A 12,013-nucleotide genomic window follows, 5' to 3' on the forward strand; every position below is an offset into this window, starting at 1 on the left:
TGGGGCTGGTGGCACAGTATCTTGAAGCACCCAAATCTGTTGAAAGGTCTGTGTATCCAGGCCTCATGAACTTAAGTGACAATTTCCCCCTTCTTTTCTTCCTTTGAACTTTAAACTACTTACTGAACGTTTATCACAACTCATTTACCTTCACCCTTTTCATTTTTCCCATTCATACACTTACTATTGGTTAAATATATTTTTAAATTAAAATCTTCTAAAAAATATAGTAATGGATACTGCATTGTGCCTCAAACAAAGCAAAACAGTTCACATGCAAAATTCACTGTTGCAATTTGTTTTCATATACCACACGCAGGATATCACACAAACGTTATTACATGATAGGATGCCAGTACAATTCTAGCTGCTTCACAGCTCCATAAATTAATCTAAGGCTTGATATTACTAAACTATTCATTAATACGAACAAATAGAAAAAACTCAATTAGGAAATCAAATATCTCCTAAGTTTAGCATGTCAGGATTTAGCTCCTAATGGTTGAAAATGAAGATCATATGAATACTGATATACCTCTCAATCTGTGTGACAGAAAATTTGCAAGTGACTGCACATTACATTGTCTTGAAACTACTGAGTATTAAGAATATGTTTTAAAATAACAAGTAATAAACTGAATTCTGTTACAGAAGAAACTAGGAAGGGCAGTCTTCATTCTTCCCACCATAAGTACACAGGTTAATTTCTGTGCAAAACTTTTTTTTTTTTTTACATCATCCAGTCCTGAAGTAGACCTTTTTTTTTTTTTTTTTTAAGGGGAAACTTTTAAAATTAACACTGTATGTGTTTTCCTCACCGCTCTGCTCATTGCTTTGCAATCTGAAACTACTTTATTGCTATGATGTGGGAAAAAAAGAATATTTTTCAAGTGTATTCTGTAAAACTGCCAGATGAGAACACCAGGATTTCTATACAAGGCCATCCTGCTGAGACTTACCTTCTCCACTGAGCTAAAACAACCAATTTCCCAATTTGAAGGTAAGCATAGTAAGATGGGTGGAAATGAAAATAAATGCTTTAGGGGGAAAAGACCTGCGTCTCTGTGTGAGCACATAGGTTTAAAAAAAAAAATTTCTGTGATATGCCAAATATTATCTCCCATGTGAAGCAATCCTTTTCCTCTTTTGTGTTATAATCAGATTTATCCACATGAGAAATGGAACACTTATGAGTGATTTTTCTGAGAAGCATGAGAGAGACTGTGCCTAAGATGAGCTTCTTGCCATTTTAGAGTAGTATTACAGTATTATCTCAAAGACTTTAGATTTTACAATTAAGAAAGCAGCACCAATTTTAAAAAGCAAATTTCCTTACTATTTCTTTCTCCTTCTCTCTTTTTTGAAACAGTGCACTTTATCACATTTTGTGTTATTTAGTTTTGAGGGAAAATGTTTCAGTTTTATCAGTTTGTGACATCTGCTTCACCTTTTCTCAAGTACACTAAATAAATTGCATCTATTGTTCGTTAGGATCACTCAGAGAACAAAATTGTACAAAATATAAGGAAAAAATGAACCATAAAGCGATAAAAATTGAAAGGATTATTTATGGTGTGGTGTTACAACATTAGCTTATTTTGTTAAATTGCCCACTTTCCATTAGAATAGTGTGCCTTTACTTTAGAGCCTAACTACAATATTCACCCTTTCCCTGTATGCACTTAGAAGCTATTCAGTGCCCTAAGGAACTCTAATTAAACACAGTGTGGCATCCAATGCTGACAGGAAGTCTCAGGGACATTTAACTGTCCTTTTGTAAGACATACAATAAATACTTTGAAAGTCATTTAAGCTACAGAATGAAAGAAAGAAGGGAAGGGAGAGAGGGAGGAAGTAAAATCAAAACAAACTAAAGATCCCTGGTTATATCAGGGACGTCCAACAGCTGCAAGAACTACTTGCCAAAAGCCCAAAAGCCATTATTACTTTGAAAATCAATTTACATATATCCTTAAAAGGATCAACAAATGTCTTCTTTTGCTTACAAATTATTTGGTAGTTTAATATAAATTGCTTCACTGAGATGTCCAAACCCAGACACCCGCTGCTGATCTTGAATTTGTTGGAAGAGGGCAAATTAGTGTCATATTTTTTACAGACTCAGAGCTGTGTGCTGCTCTTAGCCGTACGTGCACATCTCAGACTTTCTCTGCAGAGTAGGAGGGATGCTGTCCCAGCCCACAAACTATGGGTAAATTCTCTCAACACAAACAAACAACTATCTTTAATATCCATCTGTAAATTAAACTTCCAAATTTTGGAAAAGCAGATCTTCTAGGAAAGAGAAGGTTCATATGCTTTGTTGTACTGCCTGCTTGCTTCCCATATACAAAAAACGAAGTGTTATGCATTACATGTATTACATGTTCCACTCATTTAAAAGGGTGCTACTGCTGTACAGCTAATCAAAGGTGTTTTCCCCAGTTTAATCCAAAGTCAGCTTAACTGTAAGAGCAGACAAAAGTGTAATTAATTGACACTTCTTCCTAAGCTATTTAGAAGCCTTGACCAAAAGCAGGGAAGTCCCATAAGCATACCCTTTGGGCACTGCAATCAGGCTCTCGCATAGTGTAGAGCAAAATAGCTGCATTACGCAGTAAGGTTCAGGGACATTTAATTTCTATAGTATTTCTATAGTATGACAGACAAGGTACAGCTTTTCTTAAGGTTTGTTTTTACTCATTTTGCATGCGCTTGGCGTAATTCTGTGGAAGTTTCTGAACTAATAAATATTGGACTAGTAAGTGTAACGGGATGAAAAAAAATATTATTTTTTTATATTTTTTATATTTTATATTTTTTCAGTGTTCCCTGTCAACTTTTTTCTTCCGTTCTTTCCTTCCTTTAAAATGAAGGAAAAACCAGCCACTTGCAGTAGTTTCTTCAGATAACAAGTTGCAGATAATACAGACACAGCTCCTGGCTTCACATGCACATCTCAGGATCACACCTGGTAAGATAGAATATTAGCTAGGAGAAACATAATCTCTGCTCTGCAGAGTAGAAAAAAGGCCGTCCTATGCACAAACAGTTGTGTCTGCTCCACAGTGTTAATCATGTTAGTTACAATACACACTTAATGTTTAAATTAATTAATTTTCTAAGTCCATGCTGAACTCATTCTTCTATTACTACATAACATTGATCCTTCACAATTTAAATTAAAGTCAAGTAAATAACGTAATGTAGGAAGAAGCAAAAATCTTGTGTGGTACCAAATAACCCAAACCAGTACTTCTGCCTTGAATTACACATACTCACAGATTTTCATGAGAAAAAAAAAAAAAGGTATTTTTCAAAACAACAAAAGTAGGAGTAGAATAAAAACATACCATTTCCATTACAGACAGCTAACTACACTTCTTCTGAATCTATGGTACAGCCCTGGACAGAACAATGTTCAATTACATACTTATTTATGACAATATAATTATGAGCCCTACTAGGATACTACATAACTGGAGTATATTAATAATAATAATAATAATAATAATAATAATAATAATAATAATAATAAATTACTACACAAAAAAATTACATTCTAGTAGATAAGAGAAATATGTCATGAAAAAAGAAGAGTTATGGCTGATTCACTGAAGACCTTCACTGAAGGTCTACAAATTTCTGGTCTCAGACTACACAGTTTGTCAAAGGACATTTAAAGAGGTAGACCAGTAGATCTGTGGTGGTGGAACAAAATTCTCTGATAAGAGTCCGTGTCTCACACCAAGCCTTCCCTCCAACCCTAAAATTAAAAAGGAAACTAACACACAGGGACTAGAAAGAAACTGCAGCATGTTCCAGCCAGATCCCCAAACTGTATTATGAGAGGGCCAGGAAATCTGCCAAGGCAAACATTTGTTGTTTAATGTGGACCAGCCTGAGACAGTTTTTGCCTCAGTTCCTCTTTTGTTAGATAGGAAAAATATTTCTAACTTTCAAGAAAGAAAATGCACCCTAAACATTTTGAAGTTATCTGATTGCTAATAGTGAAAGGCACAGAAATTCTGAAGATTGACCTTATATCCATTTGATGTACAAGAAACGGAGACACAAAGGTTAAACAAGTTGCTGCAATCATACGCGGAGACAGGAGCACAGCCAGAAATTGAATCCAGACCTCTGAAATTACAGTCCAGTGTTTTAACCACAAAATTCTTCTTCTTGCTTGATTAAAGCAGGAAACCAGAACACAAAGTATGTGCTTATTCTCCAACTTCAACATGATACCACAAATATCTATAGAAAAATATATATACTTCAAATATGGTCATCCCAGTCAAGTGTGTATTCTGCTTTTGAAACAAAAGACAATTATTTTTTTACAGCAAGCATTTTTTTCAGGAGTAGTCTGTCATAGTATTATGATTTGTATCAGGACTCCATACATAACATCATGTAGTGCACTGGGAGTTAAAGAGTTAATGATGCAGTTTTGTGGATTGTTCCTAGTTCCAGTTACTTGGTCTCAGAAGAGAAGTGTGAACTACAGCTCTCAGAAGACTTCATTATTGTATTTCTGTTTTCCATTCAGAGGGAAAGATAAAACTGACTGGGAGCCACACCACTGTCTTTTTCTCTGCCCACTTCGGTTTGTGTGCTCCTTACCTGTCTTGCCTACAGCAAGGCCTTTGGTTTCAGACACTCCCTCTCTCATTTTATTTATTAGCTTCAATTCCAATTATATTGTATTTTAGTGTATTGTCTCTCATTCCACTATCATATTTAGTAAATTTGTTGTTTTCCTTATCTTGTTTCCACAGTTTCTTTTTGTTTCATCCAGGCCCATCTCCCTACCTTTTCTCCCTCTTTCTCTCCTCTCCCTCTTCCTCTCCCTACCTCTCCCCTCACCCTTCTCCTAGGGTGTGGGACTGTGAGTCCCTTCATCCCCTGTCATCGAACTAGGCTGAACCAGGCCGTATCGTGATAGGAGTCCTATTTTTTAACACCTAGTCCTTAGATGCCTGAATAATTGTAAATTCTGATTTGAAATAGCCATGTATTGGGTATAAAAACATCTTTTAATGTGAACTGTAAGAAACATCCTGTGCCTGAACTACATTTAGACTAGAAAAGAGTTTTTGCCTCTCCAAGGAAAGGAAAGAGATACAAGTGGTGGTGCTGCTGTTCAACTGTAGGGAAGTATTTCCCCTTTGTAAAGTGTTTACCTTTAGGTTGCCAGACAGATCCAGTTAACAAAATGTTTTCTGCCCACAGCTACAGCCGTCTTCCTAGATGACCTCAGACATGAACAGGAAGGTGACCTCGGTTCAAAGTACTCTAGTGTCCCATTCCCTTTCTTTCTCAAGGTCTCACAGCCTCTTTTCCAGCTTGTGATGTGTAAATTTATCACATACTTGCACCCACAACAAGGCTGTATGGCCATCTCTCACATAAGGCACCAGATCACCACTGTGCAAGGCACAGGTGTGCCTTGTCTACATAATAAACATGGGCTATGCAAGCTCACCCTAACCTTGGGATTCCTCACCAGAGTCTTAACTCAGATGAGCAGTTGGACTAGATGATCTTTTCAAGCGTTCCTTCCAACTTAAACAATTCTATGATTCCATGTTATTAGTCTTCAAAGACATTCTATTTTCAATCATTCAAAAGAATTTTTTTCTCATCTACAGTTTTTTTATTATTTTTCCACTGACCAATTTTCTAAATTCTTACTATTCACACATTGCCTGAATGAAACAGCGTTTGTGAGCACTGGAAATTTATTCTGAATGGTTTGTATCTCAAAAACTCCTCCCCAAAGTAATGGCAACTCCTACATAATAAAGGTGCTTCTTCCCACCTGTTTTTCCTTACCTCGTTAGGTAGACAGTCACCTGTGACTGAAAATTCAGAACCAATATTAATCACAGCTCAATAAAAAAATGAATTCTTGTGCTTTGAAATCCTAGTTCCCCTACACAGCGCTTAGAAGAAGACATTCAACTTCTGCCATTATGAGCAGACCACATCAAGTACATGCGTGAAAAGCATAGCACTTGTAACAGAGTGCTTTTGTGCTCTATTCATTTCTGCTAAAACCTTACCATAGTTTCCAGAAGACTCTACTGCCAACAAACTGTTTGGTATCTTCCATCCCAAGTCCCCTGCAAGATGTTTCCACTACTGTCAGAGGCTACATGAGAAATTATGTCTTCAAATCAGAAATTTGCCTGTTGGGTAAAATTCAATCTAACTTTTCAAGTTGAGAGAAAAATAAGTGAAACTACTGAAGTCTTCTTAGAATAATATCATCTTATATGAGCAGATCTCAGGAAGGGAAGGCAGCTGCTTCTGCCTTCCTATTCTTAGATTTGAAGAGATTTGCATCCATTGCTTAAATGTAAACTATACTAAAATACCATTCTCTGATACATACTATCCAATTTTTTAATGTCCACACATTCACACCTTTCTCATTGGACAGAACATCTCTCTTGAGAAGGGAAAAAGTAAATGATGTTAATAATGCAAAAAATATAACAGCATTAAGCTGGGGGAGAAAGAATTCACCCTGCTGGCTGGTCTTATAGTAGTGTAGTCCTCTAGTAACATGGTCCTTTCTACTGTAAAGGCTGCTCAGAAACAAGTTTTTTTCCTTGTTGTTTTTTGTTTTAGTTTGTTTATAAACTAATTTCTACTAGCTCTTAATTTTTGATAAATAATTTGGATAGATTATACTTTTCCATTTCTGGAATCTGGAATTACAGATACAGGCTTGTATCTGTAACTTTCTACAGATACAAGCCTTCACAGAAGATAAACACTTCTTCAACCTCTCCAAAACATAAAACAAAACCATAAAACAAACAAAACAACACAAAAAAAGAACAAGAAACAACAACAACAAAAGTCCCTAACTTTCACATGAGATATTTGATGAAATCTTTCACTTTTCAGTTTTAATGGCAATGTCTTGACTTCAGTACAAGAAAGTCAAGGCTCTTTTTTTGCACTGCTAAATATGACTTCATAATATACATTTGATCTAGAGCAATTCTAAATTTTTAGATAATTTCTAAAAATCCATAGCAAAAACATATGGGATACATAAAAATACCTTGCTAGATGTTATCTGTATAGTTAAAGGTTTTTATGCTGTAATATTCCATTACGTATAGTTTTAAATCAAGATACAGTGGTTTTAGGTTTCAGAACTTTCAATGAAGCATGTCTTTTTGGAAACAATGCCAGGAGGAATGGCACTCTGGGAGGTTCAACACCAGGCAGTGTTGTGTAGCCAACAAACGAAGAGCCCGCTGTTCTATATCAGCCCCTTCCAAGCATCTAAGTATTTCAATAATCCCCATTTCTTTTTTCTGGGTTATGAGCTGACCTGCAACAATTTTAAACAAAATATTCAATTAAAAAAAAAAAATTAGCACTACAAAATTACAGCATTTTATTTGCAAGAGTCATGGAGCAAAGGAACATAGGAACAACTGTAAGGCATAGGAAGAGAAAATAGGAAGAAAAGCAATATAAGAAGAGAGGATGTGAAAACTGAAAAGTTGTATAGAAACTGGCTAAGTAGGAAGGTACATAAAAATTGAAATAGAAGTTATACAATGAGGAAAAAATCTGCCATCGCTGCACACCCCTAGACCTCATATGCTAATCCCCTCAAGACTTCTCTCTCAACTTCCCATCTCAGGCACTTTTTCTCAAGCTTCAGCTCTCTCTTCACTTAGTGGATATGCAAAATATCTATGAGTACCATACTTTTCATCTCACTTCCAATGGTAGGCCCAAAAACAAGATGGCAAGCTACTGCTTCAAAGTCCATCACTGATGCCATTAGTTCAGGACCAATTTAGAGGTGCCATAATCGCAAACTAGTACCAAATTCATATGACATTCATTGTTTTTCCCAAATAATAGGATTTTAAAAGCTATTTTTTTATCTTAACCAATCATTCAAAACTGGTGTAAATGAATTTGATCAAATGTGTAAAAGAAATTTATCAAATATAAGGTAAAGTAGGAATGAAAGGTACTATCTACGAAGTATTAATTCAGTTCCCCTTTCAGTGGACATGTAATTAAGAAATCTGTTGAACAGTTACTTTTTTTCACTGTCACAACTCAATTATTAAAAAACTATGTTACTTGTAGAATAGCAACGATCTAATGCATGAAAAGATGTTGGAAAATACTACGGAAATAAGATGAATTATTTCTCTAACAATATTAAATTAATTAATGTAGAACCTAGATCCCAGCATTTCACCTTGTTCTTAGATCTCAGTACTCTTCAGCTGTATTTGAGAACACTGTTCTTTGAACTTAAGTTCACTGCTTCAGTATGTGTATTTTAGTTCTATCTCTTGTCTCAGTCACTGCCTTTCCATCTTGTAAAAGATCAGACAGCTTCCTGGCATCTCACTGATTTCCCTTTGTAGAGCAATTGTAAAATAGTTTTCTGAAATAAACTTTGTGCAATCTTAAATAGGATTTCAGTTACTAGAAAAATCATTACGTTTTTTCAGTACACAGTTTTGAACAGCTGAATAGCAATCAATTTTAAGAGAAATATGAAACCTTGTGAAAGTTATCTAAATTCATTTGCACGTACTATGCATATATAAAATAAGACAATGTGGTATTACTTTCATATATGTAAGACTATTGATTGATTGAGATATAAAGGGAATAGAGTAGTGGTCAGACCTCTGCAGCCACATAAGGCACTGCCATCCAAGTCATTGGCATTTCAGTAATCACAAACACTGATTAGTAATATGCACTTGAAAAACATCCACGTGTCTTTACAAAGTTGCTTTACTACATCACCAATGGTAACTTCATGCAATTAACACAGAAAAAGTCTCACGGTGCATTTCTCGTGTCATTAATTGATAGGCTGCAGAAGCTATCTAAAGAAACTACACAGTACGTATTATTGAAATTAAAACTAATACATAAAGCAAGCACCAAGCTAATCTATGTTAATCTTTATGACTGCATCTGCAAGCAAGCTGAAATAGCTAAGAAAAATCACTAAGTCACCACTGAAGTCAAAATGACACCTAACAAATAGGGGTTACTCAGTTGTTCAAAGAGAAGATTTTAATCCTGTTTTATCTGACTTTTCAAGCCAGAACAGTATGACATGGGTAGATTTACAACTGCAGCAACCTAAGCATTTTATCCATTCATTTTTAACCACTCATCCAGCCAATACTTGCCCTGTAAATAAATAATGTTCAAACATCATGACTCTGTGGTATTCTGATTGTTCAAAATATGAAATAAGCAAAGATAAATTTCTCAGAAACATTTGATCAAACTCAAACTCACAGAAACATAATGCTATCCCAATCAGAACTCTTCAGTCATCTGTGAGTTTTCAATCATACTGGATATTTTTAGCAAAAACATTGTGGTCGAAGGCAGTATTTACTGAGTTTATGAAACAAATTCTTACAGAACAAAATTGGTCAGAGTACATTAAGTAATTTTCCAACATATACTTACTGAAGATTGTGATTTGGGCTGTTTGTTGGACCTGCAAATATAAAACAAACAAACATTGCTTGCAAATTTGGCTCAAGGAAACTGCATAAAAAAGTCAATAGCAAACTGTCTCTTCAAGGAAAGTTAGCCTCAAGATTCAAACAAAAGCCTCTAGGTTCCCACATGTAATTACATACTGCTTTTTCAAAACCACAAATAAAAATCACATGTATCTTCTGTCTGTTCAGGCAACAACCTGCGTGGACATTATTTCTGTTGGAAAATATGTGCTGCCATAAAAACACAGGCTGTTAAAAGCCAATATGTTATCTAGACACATCACTTACCCCTTTCTAAGCCCTACCTGAGCATTCCTATCAGTTTATGGCACAGCAAGGTTAAGCACCTAACCTCTGTCAAGCTGAGAACAAGGACGGACAGCCAGTGCTTAATGAATCACTATAAACAAACAGTTGAGTAGTCATTATCATTATAAAATCAGAGGAAATTTTAGGAAATTGTGTCTTGAATTATTTTTTCATGGCATCAGAAACACAAGAAAAAGAAATAAAACCTTTGCTTCTAGATAGAATGATCAAGTCTTGAACAGTCAATGCAAGTACTTCTTATTAGGCTGTGTACCTTTAGCTCTCAAAGAGCATAACTTAAAGCCAGGCTTCATGGAGCAGTACAAACGCGATATTTCACAAGGATGGGCTCAGCAATACTGAACACCACCTGTTCAGCACTTTTTTTCTTCAATAGAAATTCACAGTTTTTTTCCTTTTATTACTGGTGAATGGGTACCATGTTCAACTCACTGAGTTCTGTGCTGGGGAAAAGGTGCTTGGCAACGGCTTTATTTACTCCCTTTCACACTGAGAATTCTTAAAACATAAATTTATTTCTCATTATGTTACTGGAAAAACTAATACCTAGTCTATAATGAAGTCCAAGCAATTATAAAACTCATGAACTCACCAAGCCTCACAAACAATACTCCCGTTGCTGTTATTGTCTTCATCCCATTAGAAGCCACACACTGGTAGTATCCTGTGTCTGTCGTGTCAAGATCTTGGATTCTCAGACGCGAACCATAATCTGTTTTTCTTATGATGATACGCCTTGGCTCCTGAACCACTGGAGCATCATTTTTTAGCCATCTGACATTTGGAGATGGATTTCCTGCTACCTTGCAGTGGAGGATTGCTGTCTGCCCCTGGACTATGGTGATATTGTTTACTGGTTCCAAGAAAGTCAGAAAGTAACCTGAAAGGGTAAAAGGTCAGAAAAGTTAAAACTTTGCTTGGGTTGGGATAAAGGCACGTTTTTATGAGTGGATCTTGGCAAGAGTTGCAGTTTTCTTTCAAGTATATACTAAAAAAAAAAAAAAAAAAAAAGGTCCCCAAACCACACAATTCACTGTCCTAGATATACATCCAAATTGTCTTTTCTGATTGACTTCAAGCTTCTCTGCAGGTAAGTATGTGAATCAGAAGGTAAAGCATGAACTAATACTATTACAATTCTATCTTCTTTCACCTATTCTGAAACTGCATTTTTAACTGATTGTAAGCCTCTATTTTTTAATGTCAAATCCCAAAATAGTGCTAAAATGGACAAAGAAAAAACTGTATGTATATTAAGTAATCAGGTTTCATGGGTTTTAGATTTATAAATGGAAAACAAAAACACTAATTTGTAATTTGTTGAAAGCAGGGGATTTGTCAGGAAGCCTTTATGCTACACCAGTGATTCCAAGTGATAAAAAAAATTGGAGAACGGGTGGAAGCACAATGTAAAAACACTTTTCAGTAATAAGTTCTATAGGTTATTATTTTAAAATTTAATTTGGTCTTACAGCTGATGCATATCAAACACTGAAAGCTTGAGAGCATTTAACTCCTCTGTAATAGTAAGGGGATTGTCAAAACACATCAGAAAAGTATTCATCTGTCACGCTAATGTTTGCTCTGATGAATTTATACTATCTAGACACTGCGTAAGATGCACTTCATATTGCACTTCATAATTATGTCAACTGACTCTAAATAAAAGTTAAGTTAGATACATGTCTACATGTGCCATTTCCTGCTGAGTTAGAAAATTTTGCAGTTCTTTAATTCGGAAATAGCACATTACTGTGTAGGAATCTAATACTAGAATATAACAACTTTTTCAACTTTTTCAGCCTAATTGCTGAAATATTTAAACAAAATAGATGCTTCATTTTTATTTACTTTTAACATGACCGTGAAAGTCAGTTTTCCTGTAATAGATTTAGTTGTAGCATTGGGAAGAGGAACATGCGACAGTAGAAACATCAAAATATTCTAAGTTTGGAAAGCAAAATTTTGCTGAAAAATTGCATTTTACTGAATATTACACTGTTTCTACAAAGCAAATAATGCTCTGAAGAGTATAATATGAAAATACAATGCAGACAAGTGAATTTAGTATGTCAGTATACAGAAAATTAAGTAAGATCCAAATATATTTCTAATCTCTACACAACACTGCAAAGGAAAAATAC

At 35.2% G+C, this 12,013-nt stretch overlaps 1 protein-coding gene across 1 annotated transcript in view; it reads right to left on the bottom strand.

Moving 5' to 3' along the window:
- ROR2 (ROR family WNT receptor 2) overlaps positions 1–12,013 on the bottom strand; it is a 145,776-nt gene that overhangs the window by 21,850 nt on the left and 111,913 nt on the right. Inside the window, exons 3-4 of the mRNA XM_085213447.1 lie at positions 10,462–10,749; positions 9,502–9,532 (exon numbers count right to left, since the gene is read on the bottom strand). Coding sequence (XP_085069573.1) covers positions 9,502–9,532; positions 10,462–10,749 — 319 coding nt within the window. The remainder of the gene's footprint in view (positions 1–9,501; positions 9,533–10,461; positions 10,750–12,013) is intronic.

Source organism: Meleagris gallopavo, chromosome Z (genome assembly GCF_905368555.1).
Source record: "Meleagris gallopavo chromosome Z, MGAL_WU_HG_1.1, whole genome shotgun sequence".
Classification (NCBI taxonomy): domain Eukaryota; kingdom Metazoa; phylum Chordata; class Aves; order Galliformes; family Phasianidae; genus Meleagris; species Meleagris gallopavo.